The 22,820-nt window shown below is 39.8% G+C and overlaps 1 protein-coding gene across 2 annotated transcripts in view; it reads left to right on the top strand.

The window, feature by feature from the left end:
- Positions 1 to 12,373, top strand: part of ATP2C1 (ATPase secretory pathway Ca2+ transporting 1) — a 126,569-nt gene extending 114,196 nt beyond the window's left edge. For both annotated transcript variants that reach the window (XM_055134604.1, XM_055134605.1), the window contains 8 exons: positions 1,882 to 2,048; positions 4,406 to 4,474; positions 5,477 to 5,593; positions 6,607 to 6,754; positions 7,281 to 7,376; positions 7,907 to 8,048; positions 10,562 to 10,692; positions 11,138 to 12,373. In XM_055134604.1, coding sequence (XP_054990579.1) covers positions 1,882 to 2,048; positions 4,406 to 4,474; positions 5,477 to 5,593; positions 6,607 to 6,754; positions 7,281 to 7,376; positions 7,907 to 8,048; positions 10,562 to 10,692; positions 11,138 to 11,164 — 897 coding nt within the window. In that variant the 3' untranslated portion in view covers positions 11,165 to 12,373. The remainder of the gene's footprint in view (positions 1 to 1,881; positions 2,049 to 4,405; positions 4,475 to 5,476; positions 5,594 to 6,606; positions 6,755 to 7,280; positions 7,377 to 7,906; positions 8,049 to 10,561; positions 10,693 to 11,137) is intronic.
- Positions 12,374 to 22,820: the final 10,447 nt, after the last annotated feature.

Genomic DNA, 22,820 nt, shown 5'->3' with positions numbered 1-22,820 from the left:
TATCCTTTCCCATTCTGTGGATAGTCTTTGTATTCTGGTCACTGTATCTCTTGCGGTGCAGAAGCTTTTTAGTTTAATGTAGTCCCATTTGTTGATCTCTGTTTTTACTAGATTGCTTAGTTCCGTGTCACCTTTGAAGATACCTTTATCTTCAATATCGTGGAGGGTTTCGCCGACCTTGTCTTCAATGTACCTTATGGTTTGTGGTCTAATGTTGAGGTCTTTAATCCATTTTGATCTGACTTTTGTGCATGGTGTCAGGTCAAGGTCTAAACCCATTTTTTTGCATGTGGTTGTCCAGTTGTGCCAGCACCATTTGTTAAAGAGGCTTTCCTTGCTCCACTTCACATCTCTTGCTCCCTTATCAAAGATTAGATGGTCATACATTTGGGGTTGTGTGTAGGGATATTCCACCCTGTTCCATTGGTCTACGGCTCTGCCTTTGTTCCAGTACCATGCTGTTTTAATTGTTACTGCTTTGTAGTAAAGTTTGAGGTTGGGGATGGTGATGCCTCCCATCATCTTTTTCCCAAGAATTGTTTTAGCTATCCTTGGACGTTTGTTATTCCATATGAATTTTAGGATTGCTTGATCCATTTCTTTGAAGAATGTCATGGGTATACTTATAGGGATCGCATTGAATCTGTATAATGCTTTAGGGAGTATTGCCATTTTGACAACATTGATTCTCCCTATCCACGAGCAGGGTATATGTTTCCATTTCCTCATGTCCTCTTTGATTTCATGGGCTACTGCCCATCTTTAATTACATCTAGTTTTTTTTTACCGGGAATATTGATAAAGCATGGAAGTGATTTTTTTTTTTTTAAGGAGTCTTCAATGGGAGCATTAATACAGAGATTTTGGTTAGCATAAGAAGATGCATGGAGATAGAGAAGGGAACACCAAGTAAAATGTGGCTGGAGATCCCGCCCGGGAAGGGAGATGTGTGCTGAAAGTAGACTAGAGACTGAACACAATGGCCACTCAATACCCTTATTGCAAACCACAACACCCAATTGGAGAGAGAGATCAAAAGGGAGTACCCTGCTACAGAGGCAGGGTGGGGTGGGGGGGAAACGGGATTGGGGGGAGGAGGGATACTGGGTTTATTGGTGATGGAGAACGCGCACTGATGGAGGGATGTGTTTGTGAACATTGCATGAGGGAAAAACAAGTTCTAACATGTGTGAATCTGTATCTGTACCCTCATGGTGATTCACTAATTAAAAAAAAAGATGCACGGAAAAAATTTAAGAAATATCTATAACTGTCTCTACATAATTGAACAATATTAAAGAATATTATGATAGGAGCCCATAGTGAGTTTTTCCATTTGTGGATAGCAATTAGTGTGTACAGTTACTGTGGTTAGATTATTTGAATTTATATAAAATACTGACAATAGTATTCATTGCTAATAGACTTAGTAGTCCATCATTGTGTAGTTAAGAATATTTAACCGTCCGTGTTATTGATATTTGGAGCTGGATAATTCTTCATCTTGAGGGATGGGCCTGCATTATAAAGTATTTATCAGCACCCCTAAACTCTCTCCTTTTGATGCCATGAACATTGCACAGATTATGACAGATTTGTCTCTGGGTATTACAAGATGACCCCTAGGAGACAAAATTGCCCTGAGAACCACTTTCTTATTAATTGACTGTAAATATGCCTTTAGACATATGGTTCTCACACTTTGAAATACTAATAGCAGCATTTTGTAAGATAGCTTTGGCTTATGCCCTCCATTTATTGAAGTTTCATTGGAAAATTGATACTGTACAATTAAGGTTGAGTTATATGAACAAGATCTGCTATGTCTTTATCCAAGTGGAAGCATTATTTTAATGAAAATATCTCCCTCGCTGGCTCCAGTCTCTCCAGAAGAATGGGTGCGTTGTAGCCATGACAGGAGATGGGGTCAATGATGCAGTTGCTCTGAAGGCTGCAGACATTGGAATTGCCATGGGTCAGGCTGGCACGGATGTTTGCAAAGAGGCAGCAGACATGATCCTGGTGGATGATGATTTTCAAACCATCATGTAAGTTTAATTTTAGTGACTGCTTCTCAGAGATTTTTGCACTCATCAGATAGTTCAGATGGGAAAGAATTAACATTATTTCAATATTGGATAAATTAAACTATCTTACTAGGTTAACTTTTTTTTCTGCCATAGAAAATTATTTATATGAATGGGGAAAAGTAATAGATGACAGGGCTGTTTGTTTAAAAAATAGTTAACTGGAGCTGGAGAGGTAGTACAATGGAGAAAGCACTTGTTTTGCATGCAGCCAACTCAAATGCGATCCCTGGTACCCCATGTGGACCCACAAGCCCCACCAGAAGGGATGTCTTGTCTGCAGAGCCAGGGATCATTGAACACCGCTGAACACTGCTGGGGGTGAACCTAAACAAAAACAAACCAGAAAGAGATAATGAGTTTTAGACCTGAACTTGTATCCTTACATATGTAATTGCTCATATTGCCTTTGTTTCATGAGATGTTATTAAGCTTAAATGTGACTTTTTATTAAGCTTTACTCTTTAGTAAGCTTAAACAGAGTCTGTTTGCCCTGTTGCAGCCTACTTATATAATACAGTTTATAATAATCCTGGTGGTATCAATATTACAGTCTTGCAGGCAGAGGTCATTTGAATCTTGTGGGTTTTTTTTTTTAAACCTGCCTCTTTGGATGATTGGAATATTGCTCAGTTCACTTATGTGTGCTAATTACATGCTACAGGGTGCTTTATTAACCCATTGTGACTTCACCTGGAGATATGGGAAGTCAGAAGAGGGAGCATCTGCCAGGCTCTTGAAAGGATATACTCTTCCTTTTTATTCTTAGAATGATACAAAAATCTTAGAAGAAAGGGGGAAGTGTTTAAAAAATCAGGTTTTTCTAGATTCAGCCAAATAGAATATTTACATGAATCTTTAAACCATGTTTTAAATATAATTTTTTTTTAATTTTTATTTTATTGAATCACCATGACAAAAGTTACAAAGCTTTTAGGCCGGAGCGATAGCACAGCGGGTAGGGCGTTTGCCTTGCACGCGGCCGACCCGGGTTCGATCCCCGGCATCCCATATGGTCCCCCAAGCACTGCCAGGAGTAATTCCTGAGTGCAAAGCCAGGAGTAACCCCTGAGCATCACTGGGTGTGACCCAAAAAGCAAAAAAAAACAAAAACAAAGCTTTCAGGTTTAAGTCTCAGTCATATAATGATCAAACCCCCATCCCTTCACCAGTGCACATGTTCCACCACCAAGAACCCCAATATATCCCCCTCCCACGCCCACTCTCCCCCACTTGAGTGGCTAATGATCTTCACTTTATTCTCCCTATACTTTAATACATTCAGTATTTTAACAGAGAACTCACTATTATTGTTTGGAATTTTCTCCCAACAATCAAACCTGCTGAAAAGGCATCATTTGATAATTTGTTTTCCATTGCTGAGAATGACGAGGCCGCTTGGTTTTGGATTTCTGTTATTTCAGCTCAGTTCACAGCCTAGATGCATTCCTGTAGGAAGCCTCGGGGTGCCAAAATGGGTTAGTAGACCTCCCAGATCATAGTCTTTGAGGAGCAGAGGGGCCTTGTGGTGTGTGGCTGCTCCGGATCTCCTAAATATGATCCTTAATAATAATTGTAGGAATGATAGCTTAAATTATATTAAATTCTTAAGTATCTTACTTCCATTTAATTCCTGACACACATCAATACTGTTGCATGCATGTAATATTTTTAAGAAACATTAACATGTATGGGACCATAGAGATAGTACAGAGGTTAAGGCACTTGCTTTCACTGTCCAGAAAAAAAAGAAAAAAATTAACATGGAGCAAGATAAATGAGATGATTATTTTGGTATATGTGGGTAGCAGTACCTCTTGTGTAGGAAGACAATATGTGATATTTTTACAACTGGGAACACATGCTAGGCAAGCACCCTGCCTGACAGAATGTGATTTCAATGAAATATCTTCAAGAGGGGCTGGAGCAATAATATAGTGGATAGGGCATTTGTCTTGCATGTGGCCAGCCCAGGTTCAATCTCTGGCATCTTCTATGGTCTCTGAGGATTTCCAGGAATAATTCCTGAGTAGAGAGCCAGGAGGTAACCCCTGAACATCACTGGGTGTGGCAAAAAAATAAAAATCTTAAGAATGAATTGTGTAAAATACAAGTAGTTAAGGTAGAATTTAGCATTCTTGATTTTTAACTCCTTGCACTAAAATGTTTCAGTATTTTTTCCTATACTTAATAAGGTGTAGAAAAACAGATTCTTTCCATGATAATTTCATCAGTTGTAAAGTTGTTTTCAAAATTAGGTTCACTGTATTTCAGTGTATTATTTTTGTGTGATTGTATTTTTTTATTTTTAATTTCAGGTCTGCAATTGAAGAGGGTAAAGGAATTTATAATAACATTAAAAATTTTGTTAGATTCCAGTTGAGCACGTAAGTTTGTTAGAAGTTTGTCACCAGTATCTCATACATTTTATGAAATGTAGAAGGTGGCCAGTGCAGCTGAGCTCTCTTTTTGTGAGGTTATTTATGTATAAAGTTTACAGAATGAAAATGTATTCTGAAATTTAAAGGTGGCTTGAATCCAAAAAAGTGGTTTGTTTGGACTGGAATGATAGTACAGTGGGTAGGGCATTTGCATTGCACGTGGCCAACCAGGTTCGATTCCCAGCATCCCATATGGTCCCCCAAGCATCACCAGGAGTGATTCCTAAGTGCAGAACCAGGAGTCAGCCCTGAGCATGACTGGTGTGACCCAACAAGCCAAAAAAAAAAAAAAATTAAAAAGTGGCTTGTTCTGAATATTATGTTATAATGTTTATATGGCCATTAAAGTCTATAAATCTTTGTGCTTTACTTGCTAGTTTCTGTAATAACCAAGAATTGGGTATCAAGTATTAAGACTTTCATTTGGTATCTTTTTCCAAAATCAAAAACTGATTTTAGAAAATGATCAACAAAATAACAACCATTAAAGAGCCATTAGTTAGCAATAACTATTCTGAACTTACGGTTTAAAAATACACTTATGTTGCTGTTGCTCCAAAATTATGCTTATTAACATACTTTACATATTTGAATCATAAAAATGAAATAAGGGGGCTGGAGCGATAATACACTGGATAGGGGCATTTGCCTTGTCTGTGGCTGACCTGGTGTCAATCCCTGCATCCCATATGGTTCCCTGAGAACCTCCAGGTGTAATTCCTGAGTGCAGAGCCAGGAGTAACCCCTGAGCACTGCCGGGTGTGGTCCCCAAACCCCTCCCACCAAAAAAAAAAAACAGAAAAAGTGAAATTAGCTTTAGAATGTTCTACATGAGTGAAGTATTAGAAACATGGCCTTTGTAAGCACAGTATTAACTTGCTGAAAAGGTTGCATAAAATTTGTATTATGCTGACAGATTTTTTAATATTAGACTCTCTTTTTTAACAGGAGTATAGCAGCATTAACTTTAATCTCATTGGCTACATTAATGAACTTTCCTAATCCTCTCAATGCCATGCAGATTTTATGGATCAATATTATTATGGATGGACCTCCAGCTCAGAGGTAAGTGTCTTAACTTCATTTCAGAAAGGCAAGGATGGGCAATGGCTTAAGTTTTGAGACTTCTTGGAAATTTTTGCATTTTGTTGCACATGTGATGTGTGCCCTCCACCCCTCTCGGAGAATCCGGCAAGCTGTCGAGAGTATCGAGCTCGAGAGGCAGAGCCTGGCAAGCTACCCGTGCGTATTGGATATGCCATAAACAATAACAAGTCTCTCAATGAGAGATGTTACTGGTGCCCGCTTGAACAAATCGATGAGCAACGGGATGACAGTGACAGTGACAGTGATGTGATGTGTGCACTTACTGTCTTCAGGTGCTTATTCTTGCAATACAGATCTGAACCTTTCATTGTATTAATTGCCTAGCAGTCCCCATCCTCAGGAAAGAAAACTTTTTTTCTAAGAATATAATGGGGAAAATCTCCAAATTTATTATTGTTATCTAGGTCCTATTGTCAGTGTTAGAAGCTTAGGTGGGAAAGCAGGAGAAGAAAAACATCATCTAAGTATTTTATAATGAGCTATTGAGTGATACATTGTCAATGTCCATTGCAACAAATCATCTTAGTTGAAGTACCCTCCTTTAAAACATATTTCAAAGTTGAGTTGATGGCGAATGTATTTCAGGCCATATTTAAAATAAGTAAACTTGGGGCCAGGGATGTGACTTAAGGTAGAGACTATGACTCACACATGTAAGATCATGGGTTTGATCATGGCACTGCAAAATAAGCTTTTATATATATATATATATATATGGAATTGGAAGCTTAAAAACAGTGTACCATTAGACCCCTATCAAACTCTACCAAAAATAGTGAAAGAGAAGAATGAAAACCAGTGAGGTTTTTGTTTTGTTTTGTTTTGGTGACTATAAGATTTTCTTTGTGATTTAACATTTTATTTCCATGAGAATACAGTTTACTAGTTTCCTGGGTATTTTAAAGGTTAATGAGCTTTGAAAGTAAAAATCTCAATCTTAAAACTTTAATTCACTTTTCTGTTTGTTTTAGCCTTGGAGTAGAGCCAGTGGATAAAGATGTCATTCGTAAACCTCCACGCAATTGGAAGGACAGTATTTTGACCAAAAATCTAATTCTTAAAATACTTGTTTCATCAATAATCATTGTCTGTGGGACTTTGTTCGTCTTCTGGCGGGAGGTATGTTCTTGATGAGTCACTTTGAGGGCAGGTCTACCATGTGATAGGGCTCTTAATTCTTTGGTTGTTATGTGCAAAACTGGTGAGTTGGGAGAGGGCTTCAAAAACTAGAAAAGCAACCTAAGATTTGATTTTAATCTTTAATTGAATTCCTGATTTATTAAAATGAGTTTAGTCTGCAGAGAATTATCAGAGATGATGAGAATTAATTATGAAAATATGAGGTGCTTAAAAATCTGTTTTTGGCTACCTTTATTATCATCATAAAGGAAAAGTTGTTTTAATATCCAGTATAGGCTTAGGAAAATACTTTTACTTTATGAAAAACACAGTGTTTATTAGGTGGCTTGTTTAAATTTTTATACTTATAAGGAATGTAAAGGAAACTGTAGGTAGCTTATGTATTTTATCTTAGACTAAAATTGTCTCATCCTAGTTAAAATAAAAGGCTAATCTTTAATCATGCAGTATTTACTCAGAAAACTCAGTCACTGGAAAAATCACTTCCCCTTTTCCCTCTTGACAGCTAAGAGACAATGTGATAACACCTCGAGACACAACGATGACTTTCACGTGCTTTGTGTTTTTTGACATGTTCAATGCACTAAGCTCCAGATCCCAGGTATGCTTTAGGTGGTCCTAGCTGACCGATTTACTCTGTAATAGTAAGTTGACAGGATTATGGATTTTAGCATGGTTTGACTTGGGGATCATAGCTGACAGCTTCGGATTAGTTTTCCTCTACAAATATGTCAAAATATGTCATCGTAGCGGGGGTAGGTATTTGGGGAGAGAAACCTTCACATCAACCAGCAGTTGAAGGTATTCACCCATATCATTGTCTCCTTTTTCCATTCACTTCCTTGTAGCTAAGTGATAAGTTTAGGTTGATATCATTTAAGCATAGGACAAACCCTCATGTTTTCTATTAAGATGGTTATTCTCTTGTTTCAGAAGAAAGTATATTTTGAAATGCTAGCGTAAGTTTCCTTTCTAGGTCTCCCCTGCACCCCACCCCCAATATAGGGTACCCTTTTTTTAAGCAGGCCCTTACTTGAGATAAAGAAAAACTGCTTTTAAAAAAAGAGCTGCTTGAGATTAAAGTTGTTTTTGTGAAAAAGAGGTAGTAATTGAACTCTTTTCTGCCAACAGACCAAATCTGTGTTTGAGATTGGACTCTGCAGTAATAAAATGTTTTGCTACGCAGTTCTTGGATCCATCATGGGACAGTTACTCGTTATTTATTTTCCTCCACTTCAGAAAGTTTTTCAGACGGAGAGCCTGAGTATATTAGGTAAAAAAAGTTATTTCTATAATTTATATATTTTAGATGAACAGTTGTAAGCTTTTTCTAGCACATTTGTGCTAGTAAATTTTTTCTTTTAAAAGTGATATAATAATAATAAGTGATATAGGGGCTGGAGTGATAGCACAGCGGGTAGGGCATTTGCCTTGCACTCAGCCGACCCGGGTTTGAATCCCAGCATCCCATATGGTCCCCTGAGCACCGCCAGGGGTGGTTCCTGAGTGCACAGCCAGTAGTAATCCCTGTGCATCGCCAGGTGCGACCCAAAAAGCAAAAAATAATAATAATAATAATAAGTGATATAATGAAGGTGATATAACAGCAGAATAATGCTTTGTTTTTATTTGGAAAGTTTAGATTATTTTTATAGGTTATCAGTTGTCAACATTGTACTTGGTGATTCTGAGGCATAGCAAATTAGACTTGTTGTAGAGCAATTGTATTTTATAGCATTTCCATTTTAAGCTCTTTGAAAATTGGATTGCTCTTCAGGCATATAATTTCAGTGAACTAACAGTTCACATTTCTTTCCTGCCAAATCACATTCTAATTTCATAAAATAAAAATCTTATACAAAAATGAAAATATTTTATTAAGAATACATGTCACACAGACTTTATATATGATGTATCAAATGATGGTATACTACATTTTTTAAAGTTAGTCTTCCAGTATGACTATGAGAAGTGATACATTTCATTATAATACTACTTTTCATTCCTGGGTTTTATAATTAGAATATTTCTAAAAATGAGTTAAACATCATTGCAGTTTTCTTTCTGGTAAATTAAATTTTTACTATGAATGGAACCAGAGAGGTTACCCAGAGGACTGAAGCTCTGCTCTGCAGATAGGCTTCATTCTTGGCACTATGGGGCTCCTCTGGCACCATTGCCATGGTCTCTCAGGCCCCAAATTTCACCTTAAAGTTGAACTAGCTTAGTTTTAGTGTTTTTTTTTTTTTTTTTTTGCTTTTTGAGTCACACCTGGCGATGAACAGGGATTACTCCTGGCTCATACACTCAGGAATCACTCCTGGCGGTGCTCAGGGGACCATATGGGATGCTGGGAATCGAACCCAGGTCGACCGAGTGAAGGCAAATGCCCTACCCACTGTGCTATCGCTCCAGCCCCAGTTATAGTGTTTTCTTTTTTTTAAAATTTAGTTAATTTTTAAATTCTTTTTGTCTACACCTGATGGTGCTAAGAGCTTACTCCTGACTGTGGTTGGGCGTCCTCCTGGCAGTGCTTGGGGACCATATATGGTGCCATTTGTAAGGCAAGCACTCTACCTGCTGTATTATCTCTCCAGTTCAGTTTCAGTATTCTAATATATTTACTTACATTCATCTTTTAAAAAAAATAACAAGACATTTTGTAAGCAGTCAGAAAGTACGAGGTATTATGGATACTTATGTAAAGACATGAGCTTTAAAAGATAAGTTCTTCTAAGTTTTTGGATAAAATATATACAGATTTGGGTGCTGGAGCGATAGCACAGCGGGTAGGGCATTTGCCTTACATGCGGTCGACCGGGGTTCGATTTCCTAGCATCCTATATGGCCCCTTTAGCACCACCAGGGGTAATTCCTGAGTGCAGAGCCAGCAGTGAAGGAGTGATCCCTGTGCATCGCCGGGTGTGACCCAAAAAAGAAGCAAAAAAAAAAATTATATATATGTATATATATACATATATATATACACACAGATTTTTAAATAGACATAGTTTCAATCAAATTAGCACTTTTTGAACAACAGCCTTTGAAAGACTGTGTGAGCTTTTAAATAGAAAACTCTGTTTTCTTTGCAGTTAAGAATCATGTTGATGTGGAGAATGGGCACTGGTGAAGGGATGGGTTCCCAAACTTTGTATGAGGGAAGTATAAGCACAAAAGTGTATAAATCTGTAACTGTACCCTCACGGTGATTCTCTAATTAAAAATAAATAAATTAAAAAAAAAAAAAGAATCATGTTGATGAGGGGCTGGAGCAAGGAGGGCGTTTCCCTTGCATGTGGCTGAACCGGGTTTAATTCCCAGCATCCCATATGGCTCCTTGAGCACTGCAAGGAGTGATTCCTGAGTGCAGAGCCAGGAGTAACCCCTGAGCATCACTGGGTGTGACCCAAAGAGCAAAAAAAAAGAATAATGTTGATGGGGTTTTGATTCAAAGAAAATAGTATATAGTCACTGCCTTTTGTTTTTGGAGGTGAGGCATGGGTTTTGGGCTCTCCCTGGTAAAGAGCCCAGCTTTATGCTCTGGGACCACATGCTATGCCAGGAGTCAAACCAGGGTGACAGGGTGGCTTCGAGGCAAGAACCATCACGAACCCTGTCCATTCTCTCCAGCCCTTCCTTATTTTAGAACAGAGTCAGTTTGTGTCTGCCTTCTTAGAGTGCTCCTGAAACAAGCTGTAGTAAATTCAGGAAAAATGCAAGCCGGTACACTTTACAACTGAATCTTGGAAAGAATTGTGAACTCCAACCTATTTTCTCTTGCAGATCTGCTCTTTCTTTTGGGTCTCACCTCATCAGTGTGCGTAGTGTCAGAAATAATAAAGAAGGTTGAAAGGAGCAGGGAAAAGATCCAGAAGCACGTTAATTCACCTTCGTCGTCGTCGTCTTTTCTTGAAGTATGATGCATATTGCATTCTTTTATTTGCAAACTAGGAATTGCAGTTTGAAGATCATTTAGAAGGGAAAATTCAAGAAGATAATGAAGATTTGAGAACTTTTTAACTTTTTCATTGATAAAACTGAGCATTAATGTTAAAGACTTAATTCAAGACTTTAACCTGCTGGCAGTCCCAAATGAAATTATGCAACTTTGATAACATACTCTTGGATTTAAATTGGCTTTTTGCAAATAAGTGGAACTTTTTAATGCATATGGGCACTTATTTAATTTACAATGAAAAGAAAAAAATGCAAAACCTGAACCACCTTCTGCACTTAAAGATGTCTAACAGTACAAATATACTTAGATAGATATAAATATTTTTTTTTATTTTTAAATATTGTACTATTTATGGTGGTGGGGCTTTCTTACTAATACACGAATAAATTTAATCATTTCAGAGGCATTCTACATGGTTTAGAAGTTGATTCCTTGGAGTGCCATATTTCAGCTACTGTATTTCCTTTTTCCTACAACGTGAGCAGCTCCGAAACCTCATGTTACCACTTTTGTATCTCAAGATTTTTTTGCACAGGATGTGACCACATCAGATCACTGTTCTTTTCTTTCTTTTTGTGATTGAAAAGCCTATTCTGCAATTTGATTGAAGTAAATATTTGTTTTTCTTAGTAAGTATAAAATGGTTGCCTTTTTTTTTTTCTTTTCAAGGGTCTGAGTCTTTGGTCTTTCAGAATTAAAACTGGGTTATCAAGTGGTATTTTTGTTAGGTAGCAATGTCTAGTTAACTTTCAGTGTCAAATACTTGATTGGCTGAAAACTGTAACAAATCATTTGAACATGTCTTCTTTTTGAGTTAATTATAAATACACTGTCAAATACCACTTTGTCATCCCCTAAATATAAATCCAGGTACCTCATTTGAATAACTGAACCATATTAATTAAGATGTGTTTTTTGATGTTTGTTTTTTAAGGTTTTTTTTTTAAGGAAGTAGAGTACTATACTTAAGAGATTAAAAAAAATAATAAAATAAACCCAAGCAGATGTCTTGTGAACTAGGGTATGTGGGAGATTTTGTCGGCTTTGCTCATGTTGTATCTGCTGCTTCTTTGCTTTGTAATAGTTCAGCGCCTCTTCCTTCTAAATCTCTTATCATTTATCCTCTACTTTCTTTTTATTTCATTGGCATGCTAGGGAAACTAATGACTGTGTTCTGTGTAATGCCATCATTTTTTTTTTTTCAATAGCTGACGGAGGTAAACATAATTTGTGGCAAATTTTGGTCAGAGATACAAAATTAGACATTCACTCTCCTTTTGAATATTTCTCTCTGGAACAAACAGTTCTCAAATTCTTACAGGTTTAAATCTTCTTGAAGTTAGTGACTGTTTTGTATTTTATAATGTCCATTTTTTTTAATCGTCAGGACAAACCACTCTCTAGTTTTTATAAACAATATTAAACTGCCAGTATCTGCACTGATATTGTTATTAAATGACAAGGAAAAATGTTCTTTGAGTTCTTGTTACTGAAACAGTCAAGTATAAGAAACTGAGATGCCTGCAGTTTTATTCTCCTTTATCCTTAATGACTGACTAGTCAAAGATACATCATTCCTTCTCCTTAAATAAACGTGACATAAAGTCATTTTAGTGACTTGATGTCTCATACTTAAATTTTGTAATGATTTTTTTGTTACAGATAATTAAAATAATTACGTGCATGTCAATCTCTTGCTTTGCATTTTAGTTCCAAGAATGTGACTTTATGAAATAAAGGTGCCTATCCTTTCATTGTTTTGAACAAAAAAATAATAGAGATTTCTTTTTATAAGTTAATGTAGTTGGGACTGTTAGCAGTAAAATGATCTCCATAGGTGTTATATGGAGAGTAGGCAGTACCCCATACACAGAATCTGTGATTTGAAAATTAGTTAAATATACAGTATTACGTCTAGGTTTTCATTTTTCTTTTTTCTTTTGTTGTTGGGCCACACCTGGTGGTGCTCAGGGCTTACCTTTGGCTCTGTGCTGAGGAATCACTCCTGGCAGAGCTGAAGGGAACGTACGTGGTGCCAGAGATCCAACCCAGGTCAGCCGTGTGCAAGACAAGTGCCCTGTCCATTGTGCTGCCTCTCCGGCCCAGGTTTTCGTTTTTAATAGCGTGTCACCTAAGTAGAATGTTTCTATATATGTTTTTATAGTATGGAAAAGTTACTGTCTAAATTTTTGTTTGATTTTGGCTTGGATCACACCCTCAATTTTCTTTGGTTACTTCTGGCTCTGCACAGAGGAATCACTCCTGACAGAGCTCAGGGGACCATGTGGGATGCCAGGGATTGAACCCAGTCAGCCACATGTAAAGCAAATGCCCTACCTGCTGTACTGTCATTCCGTCCCCTCCCTGAAATTTTTATATTTATCACATTTCTTCATCTTCCGCCTTCCTTTAGTCCCCCAAGTTACTTTCTAATGAAGTTCTATAGCCCAAAAGGATTAAACATCAAGGAAGGAAAGAACATGAAGTCATTCACCAGTTTGATAGATGCTGCTCAAATAATTAAAACTGTAAAGAAACAAAGCTTACTAGTGTGTTTTCCCTCATTTGTAATGAGAATTGTGTGACCCATACATGAGAGGGTGAAACCAGGAAACCTCCAGGTCCTCCCCATTTAGGATCATGTTTCATATATAGCAATAACCACACTTTGCAAGGCTAAAACACATTTTTTACCTTTCATGCCCAGGGAAGGTACATTCTTTTTCACCAGGTGTCATTCTGAAATCAAGTTTTAGATCTCTTTTCAATGAAGGACATAACTGAGTAAGGGATGTACTTGGTAGTTTCACTGAAATGAAGCCTACTTTGTTTCCTGCCTTTAACACAATAACGCTCACCCAAAAGTTTAGATGGTAGAAGTGGTAATTTTTTAGGAAGCCTTTACTTGCTTGAAACTGGAGTATGCTAAGAATATGATGATGATAAAGAACAGGCTTAGTGGGCTACTTCATGAAAGTAGTGATCTTGTACATGTCTTAGAAGCACACTTACAGGAAAATGAATCGAGCACAAATTTGATTGGAAGGTTTTCTTGACATTGAAGATCTTTGAACTGCCTTATATTTAGTTATGTATTTAACTTGTTTGGGGGCCACAACCAGTGATGCTCAGGGGTTACTCCTGGCTCTGCACTCAAGAAGTATGCCTGGAAGTGCTTGGGGGACCATATCTAATGCCAGGGATCAAACCCGGGTTGGCCATGTGCAAGTCAAGCGCCTTTCCTGCTGTGCTATCTCTCCAACCCCTAAACTTCCTTTTAGACTAAACTGCAGTTGAAACTGCTCCTAGCGGGCTGGAGCTATAGACAGTGGGCGGAGTGGGCATTTGCCTTGCATGCACCTGACCCAGGTTCAGTTCCCAGCGTCCCACAGGGTCCCGTGAGTATCGCCAGGAATGATTCCTGAGTGCAGAGTTAGGAGTAACCCCTGAGCATCGATGGGTGTGGCCCCCCAAAAAGAAAAAGAAAAAGGTGGCTTACATATGGAACTTTACTGTGGATAAGTTAATTCTAACAGGTGTGTTACAAAGCTCTTCCTGGTATTTATTCTTCCTGGAGCTCAGCACTCAGTGTGACTGTTTGACAACCTAATTTGGGTTTTGGTTTTCAGAGTAGGTTTTTATTAATGAGTAATGGTTAACTAGTTCTTGTTAGCCAGTATTGGGCTAACTAGTTCTTGTTCCATTAATGTAGATATGATAAAATGCAAATGTCATAATTGAGACTTATAAAGAGATAAAGGGGTGTGTTTTGCCTGCAGGAAGTTTCCTTAACTTGAAACCAATGAGAATTGCATCCGATACTGTGGCAAATGATCTCCAAAGTGCTGCAGTTGCCAGAGGAGAAAAATAACTTCATGGGAAAGAAATTTCCTAGATTAGTGGCCTGAGAAACAGCATTAAGTTGGGAATCTGCAAGCCAAGAATCAACAGGACATTGCAACCAAAAGGCCTCTGCAGAGGTGTTCATGAGGGCCAGGGGGAGCAGCTGAAGACCTCCAGGAGCTCAGGGCTCTTTAAGGAGGAGGCAGTATGTAATGTGAGCAGCTGGACATGTAGGGCGGGGTTGCGTAGTTTGGCTTCTCTTCTAGCATGGTATGCTGGAACATTTTTAAAGTGTGGTTAAATTTTGGCCCATAATAAACTGATGGAAGCACCGAGGGTGAGTTGTAGAGATGAGATAGGGACACTGGTGAGAGAATTCTAGAAACGTACGGGGTAAAGGACAAATTGAGCTGGGCACTCAGTATAAAGAGGAAAGCTCAAGTGTCTGTTTAAGACATGCATTGAGAGCTGGCAAGAAGGCCGAGTGGAGATTCCGGATCCTTGGCCGCCTCACATTTTCAACTAAAGGGTCCTGTGACCTGTGGGCTGTGAAGGGTTGAACAGATGGAGCAGTAGCAGCGTAGGGAGGCTGCAGGAGACTTGGGAATGGGTAGGAACAACTCACTAGGATCACCATGGGGTCCTGTGGGACATGGAGTCTTGGAAAGGGACGGGTGGCAGTGAGTCTGAGCATGGCAGGCGCAAACAGCAGTGGGCCTCTGGAGCAGAGTTCCACAGCCTGAAGCTCGGCGAGCAGACACCCCAGCAGGCAGCCAGGAGCCAAGGAGGAGACACCTGCACCCTTGTGCAGGGGGTGCCCAAGACCATCAGCCAGTTCCTTGGCACCCTTAAGGTGGTAGTTCAGGGGCGGGGTGATAGCACAGCGGGTAGGGTATTTGCCTTGCATGTGGCCGACCTGGGTTCGATTCCCAGCATCCCATATGGTTTCCTGAGCACCGCCAGGAGTGATTCCTGAGTGCATAAGCCAGGAGTAACCCCTGTGCATCACCAGGTGTAACCCAAAAAGCAAAAAAAAAAAAAAAAAAAAAAGTGGTAGTCCAGTATGAGGGCTGGAAACTTGCCCTGTAACCACCAGTTGTAGCTGCAGTTCAAATCAGGAAGGGTGGAGGAAGGTGCAGGGCCCCTGGAGTGTTGGGAACTGAGAGAGCACCAGTGTGTCCTCTTGGCCTCGGGTATGCGAGCAGTGGTTCGACCCCAGCTGGGACTAGAGCCCAGAGTGCTGTGGCTTACACCTGCCATGGGCTGGTGTCAGTCCAGATGTGAAAAGGTTGGAAAGCACTGACTTAGAGCACCTGACCGGAGTAACGGCACTGATAGATCCTTACTTATATCTGCCTGTGACTGCTGTTACATTGCCGCCTGACCAGAGCCCAGGCCTTCAGACACTGGGTCACTCTCCAGTCTAGGCCCCTCGGAAGGCATGGACAGACTGGAGCGTCACGTCAGAGAGCCCAGCAAACGGGTAGCTGTAACCCGACGTCCTCAGGAATGCCCAGACTGCAGGACCAGCCTCGAGGAGAGGGATGGGCAAACCTCTGCCCCCAGCTTGGATGCCAGCAGCCCCCGGGAAGGCTTGAATTCAGCTACTTTCCAACAGTAACTCCCCTGCTGTAGCTTCTAACGTGCATTGGTGCTAAATCTCCTCTAGATAGGCGAGAAATGTTGATACAGAAGGGAACAGATGCCACAGTATTCTGGGTAAATATCCTTGGATTATATCAGAAAGAGTACAAATCCGATTTAAAGTATCTATGATCACCTTAAATGTTAATGTTTGTGTGCTGAATACACCAATTAAAAGGCATAGGTTAGCAGATTCCAGAAAACAAAACTCAACCTTTCTGGGGTTTGTTTTTATATATGTTCTATTTAAAAAGAAAAAAAAAATTGTCAGCTGTGTGCAAGGCAAATGCCCTACTTGCTGTATTTTTTTTTTTTTTTTTGCTTTTTGGGTCACACCCAGCGATGCTCAGGGGGGTTACTCCTGGCTTTGCACTCAGGAATTGCTCCTGGCAGTGCTTGGGGGACCATATGGGATGCCGGGGATCAAACCCGGGTCGGCCGAGTGCAAGGCAAACGCCCTACCCGCTGTGCTATCGCTCCGGCCCCCCTACTTGCTGTATTCTCTCTCTAGCCCCTAAACCCAACTCTAGCTGCCTACAGAAACTACATTTTAGGTTTTAAGATAGGCATGGGCTTAAAACTAAATCTTGGAAGACTACTATAAATACTTGGCTATTTTTAAAAGGCAGGCACAGCACTACTTCTATAATAATATGGTAATATGAGGACATAGTAATGGACTTAATATAAGATTTTATTGTCATTCATACATATAGATATGAGCCAGCTAAAGGAAAACCAAAATATATTACAAATGATGCTGACAGCAATGCAATAGTAAGGAATTTTGCACCTTACTTGAAACTGGACACATACTATAAATCCAACTCAGTGGCAAAAAACTGAAAGCCTTAAAACTTGGAAGCCTTAAAACTGAAAGCCTTAAAACTATTCCCTCTTCTGCTAATTTAGCCCTTAATGAAGCCCTTAATCCGAGTGATTAGACAACAAGAAATTTAAAAAGAAATCAAGATCGGAGATGAAGTCATTGTTTTTGTAGATACAGTAGTGATGGGCTGGAGCGATAGCACAGCGGTAGGGCGTTCACCTTTCACACGGCCAACCCGGGTTCGATTCCTTCGCCCCTCTCAGAGAGCCCGGCAAGCTACCGAGAATATCACGCCCGCACGGCAAAGCCTGGCAAGCTATCGATATGCCAAAAACAGTAACAATAAGTCTCTCAATGAGAGATGTTACTAGTTCCCCGCTCAAACAAATTGATGAGTAACAGGATGACAGTGACAGTGACAGTGGTGATAGTACAGCAGGTAGGGTGCTTGCCTTCATGCAGCCTCCTGGATTTAATCCCCAGCAGCCAGTATGATCTCCCAAGCCCTGCCAGGAGTGATCCCTGAGCACAAAACCAGAAGTAAGCCCTGAACACAGGTGTGGCCCAAACGTCCCCTAACCTCGAATTAAAAAGTTACTAGAATCGGTGTCTCACTACAAGTTGAAATACTTTATGCCAATAATGACATGAGTGAAAAGAAATTGAGAAAGCAATTTACAGTTGCATCAAAGAGTCCATTATCCAGGAATAAATCTAACAAAGGAGGTCAAAGATCTCCTTATAAAACAAAAATTGTAAGACACTTGTTAGAAGACATAAAACAAGAAAGTAAGAAATGGGAAAATAATCCATGGGAGAACTGGTAACAGTCAAAATGTACTGTCCCACGAGGTGTAGTATATAGAAGTCATGTGTGGTCATGGAACCTCATATTTGTAAGACCTGTGCTCTTACCATTAAGCTCTATCTCAGCCTGCAACATACAGATTTAATGCTACCCTTAAAAATGTAAGTCATGTTTTAAGAAAATGGAGGGAAATACTGTTAGACATGGAATCACAAAATATTCCCAACTGCAGATCTGAGGAAGAAACAAATGGGAAACATACAGCAAACACTACGAAGCAACAGTAATTAAAACTATGGTATTGGAATAAAATAGACATACATGACTCAATGAAATAGTCGAAAACCCAGAAATAAACTCATTTATCAGTACATGATTTTTGACTACCTAAGAGACCATACAGTGGAGGAAGAAGAATTTTATTTAAGTGGATTAAAGGCCTACCTGTAAAACCCAAGTACAGAATATAGAAGATAATGTAGATGAAGCATTCCATGGTGTTAGCAATGCATTCTTTTAACTGTGTGGCCATGGGGTACACAGTTACAAAGCTATTCTTGATCAGGTTTCAGTCATTCAATAATCTAACACCCATCCCTCCACTAGATTCCCATTTCCCACCACCAGTGACCTCAGATTCCCTCCTGCCTCCCTCCCCAGCCTCCCTCTATGGCTCTATGGCAGACACTTTATTTCTCTCCCTCCCTCTGCCTCCTTCTCCCCCCACCCCACCTCCCCTATTTCTGGGCACTATAATGAGGGATTTTTAGATACCATGTTTTTTATAAAGGCTTAATATCTAAGGTATGTGTAAAAAAGCCAAAAACTTAGAACAGCTCAATTTAAAATAGGCAGAATTCTAAAACTTGAAGAAACCATCCCGATAACAGATGGGCATGTGAAAAATGCTCTTCATCGACAGTCAGGAAAATAGTAAATTAAGAACACAATGAGATACCACCTCCCACTTGTGAGAATGGTTTATATGGTTTATATCATAAGCCTCAGTGACTAGTGTTGGAGAGGGAGTTGGAGGACTTTTCATGCACTGTTCACGGGGATGTAAATTGGTGTGCTATTTTGTAAAACACTGGTGCTTCAGAAGCTAAAGACAGAGCTGTCATATGATCCAGCAGTCCCATTTGGGGGTAACAGGAATACGAAGATAACATAAAAAGTTACATCCACATGGGGCTGGAGCGATAGCACAGCGGGTAGGGCGTTTGCCTTGCACGTGGCTGACCCAGGTTCGATTCCCAGCATCCCATATCATCCCCTGAGCACCGCCAGGAGTTGAGTGCAGAGCCAGGAGTAACCCCTGTGCATCTCCAGGTGTGACCCAAAGAGCAAAAAAAAAAAAAAAGTTACGTCCACCGTGGTATTTAGGGCAACATTAAGCACAGCAGATAGATTTGCAAGCAATTGAAGTGCCTGTCCAGCAGTGAATGGAGAAAGGAACATGGTACATTTATATAGGGGAATAGTATTCAGTCATAATACATGAACCTTTGTGATTCACAACAAACTGTGGGGTGGTCAGGGGGATCAAGTGATGTAAAATCAGAAGGAAAAAGACATTAGGCAGTATGTCTGATGGATTAGGCAGTATGGTTTCATGTATTTCGATGATTTCGCAATCACAAAGATTTCACCTCTAAAATCAAACAACGAACAGCTGGGAATCTGGCTCAGTGGCAAAGGGCATACCTTTCAGGCATGTGACTTGGACTCAATCCCTGGCACCACAAACACAAAAGGGAAGTTAGTGGACCTTGATAATTAGGGTTACTCAAGAAGGCGATGGGAGAGGAAGATACGAACAGAACGTTATTTTCAGAAATGAGAGCAGGAAAGGAGAAAGAGAAAGACATGGAAGATGCATTTGCTGTGAATGTCAGAACTGTTGGGGAACTTTTACCAAGGCTGAGCTGCCCTATGTCAATTTGAAATGTGAAGTTTGAGAACATGTCAAGTGTCTCTCAGAGCACAGTTTAAGTTTCACAAGCATTGCTTCTTCTATGTGCTAAAAAGCAGTAAGAATGTGAATTCAGCTTTGATAGAAGATTTGGGGGAAAGCAGGGTTTCTTTTTTTCCATTATTTTTAATTGAATCACCACTAGATACACAGAAATTGCTCATTATTCAGTTTCAGTCATATATTGTTCCATCACCCATCCCTTCACCAGTGTACATTTCCCATTACCAATGTCCCCAGTTTTTCCCTCTCACCCACACTCCTGCATTACTCTATGGCAGACACTTTTTTCTTTCTTCTTTTTTCCTTTTAGGCACTGTGGTTTGCAATACTGTTACTGAAGACTCTTACTATCATAGTGGTTCCTTCTCTGTCCTAACTGTACTCCCTCCGCCATACCCCCAAATAAAAAAATAAACACTTAAGTAGATTCAAAAGGGAGGGAAGAAAGGTAATTACCTTTCATTTGAGTCTCCTTTGTTAGAGCTTTCAAGGTAATCTATTCCTAAAGTTACTAAGAAACAATGATTGACAGCAAATCTTTGTGATATTCCTCGGAAGATACTGTTTAAGAGGTGAGAGAATTTGTACTACTGCAAACTGCATAGCTGTGAAGTTTGCTGCCGGAAACCCAACATTAACATAAGAAAATGGCCAGTTGCTCCAAACAAGTACTTTATGGTAAGAAAGTGGGAAACAATGTTAATTTTTCTATACTATTTAAAAAAAAAAAGGTCTTTTTAGTCACACATCCCAAATAGTACTCTAACAGTTCACTTCTTTGGGGCAGTATTCCTTCAGCTTGAAATTCTTTTTCTTCTTCAATTTTGAGAATCAATTGTTTTACCCATTTTTTAAAGTCTAGCTAAAGAGCCAAGCCAGTTGGCCCTAGAGGTGGGGTGCATGTCTGTAGTAGTAGTTGAACATAAAATTGTAGGATTTTATTTTTTTGGGTGCATTAAAATATTTAAATCTAAGCCACTACGCTTCATTCATAAATGTAGAGAGATTTTATATGATCTCTTTTCTTTCCAAATAAATAAATGCCTGAGCAAGGACCCAAGGTTGACCCCTGGCATCACCTGTCTCTCCCCAACACCAGCACTGCCCAGTGTAGCCCTGAGAGCCTTCATCCACTCACAGCACCACTGGATCCGGGAAACCACATCGACATTGAACCATTTGGTCTATTGGCTGAGTGTTTCCAGGAACGCTTCTTGAGTTCCCTGAGCAAAGCCACAAGAGGGAATAATGAAGTGTTCGCGTTTGGGAAGAGGTGTAAAAGTTCTTAAGTCATTAGATATTTGGAGGAGTTGGGTCATATCCCTTGTGGCTATCCCTGGCTCTGCTCAGGAGTGAGCCCTGACGGTGCTAACGGGACCGTAACAGCCGATTGAACCGGGTTTGGCCACCTGCAAGCGCTTTGCCCTCTAAACATCACTCCAGCCCTGAGTCATTTGTTTTGATCCCTATAAATCCCTTTCGAATCTAAGTGTACCTAAGTTCTTGTGTACACACGGACTTTGTTCCAGCTACTCCACGTCAGCAGTGTTGATCCTACAGGTCTTTACAAAAGGATTGGCGTTCCTGTCACTTTGTGCTCCAGGGCCGCCAAAGGGACAGCTGTCCTCCTGGCAAAGACCCACATTCCTGTAATGGCCCCAAGGCTCTTTCTCAGTTGTGGCCCAACTGTCTTTCTAAGGCAATGCCCCATCCCCACTGTTTTCTTCAGCATTGTTCCTAGAACAGCAAGTAGAAACCACACCGCACAGAACTATGAGCAGATAGATCCACATGAACCTAGAGGCCTCCTATTTGCTTCTGGGTTTTTCTACATTGTGTTTGACAAAAATTTGCTTTTAAATTCAGGTTTTAGGACTACAAATCAACTCTCTGTTTAAAAACATTTTTTTAGGACTCTTCAAGTGCCTGTTCCTTGAGGAGTGACCCATTAGTGCCATCTTGTGGTCAGAAAAAATCATGCTTTGGCCATTTGCTCTCTTTCAACTGCTTCATTAAACGTGAAAAAGTACTGGTATGTGAGTCTTAAAAATAATCATCCTTGGAGCAGTGTTCACATAGGTAGCTTTAGAAAACGGATTGTTGATAGGAAAGACATAATATACTTGACACCTGAGCATTATTAGATACCATTTTAGGGAGTTAGAAATGAGTTATTTTTCTGTTCTTTTATTCACCCAGGTGGTCACATAAATATTATTGCTAAGAATTTGTGAATATCTTTTAAAACACATCTGGGTTGTCCTTGAATTAGTGCATGGTGTTAGAATTTAAGGAAATGGTCCATTTTAACACTGTGTCTGTGTAAGGCTCCCTTAAATTCAACCAAGTGAGTATGAGAGTTAGTGAGACTAAGATGGTTACATCTGGACTCAAATGTTGACTTGTCATTCCCTCCTAACATTAAACCAAGTTATTTGCATAGCATTCCCTTTGTACTAGGGATTATAAATAAGCTGGAGACGATTTAAAGCAGCCTGTACCACCATTTCTCGACTAGGGAGCTGCTGGGGGCGGGAAACAACCCAGTGGCTCAGGCATCGATACCGTGTGTTCTGCCCGTGCCCATTAGGACCCTCTCCTTGGTTTCGGGGTGGAGAGCCATCGAAGATATTAAGAAAACACTTTACTAGAGAGTCCTGTTCACCTAAATGAATTCCAGGAAATTTTATTTGAACCAGAAGTCAGTATGGGGGGTTGGGCACAGTAATGACAAATGGGATTGTGTTTCTGCCCTTTTTTAATGGATTGAAGTCAGACCACCTGGGGAGATAAATGTGTAACAGTTGCTGGTGACAGGCTGAGTGCTTGAAGGATACCTGAAATTCCGTGTTCATGTTAGAAACTGAACACAGGCCTGCTACAAATGATAGCTGACAACCGCATTCACAGTCAAACCGGTGAGAAAGCAGAGACTGAAGAACGATTCATGAGTATAAGATGAAGATTAGAATATACTCTCAG

Source organism: Sorex araneus, chromosome 4, assembly GCF_027595985.1.
Source record: "Sorex araneus isolate mSorAra2 chromosome 4, mSorAra2.pri, whole genome shotgun sequence".
In the NCBI taxonomy this organism is placed as follows: Eukaryota; Metazoa; Chordata; class Mammalia; order Eulipotyphla; family Soricidae; genus Sorex; species Sorex araneus.
This window is presented reverse-complemented; position numbering and strand designations above follow the sequence as displayed.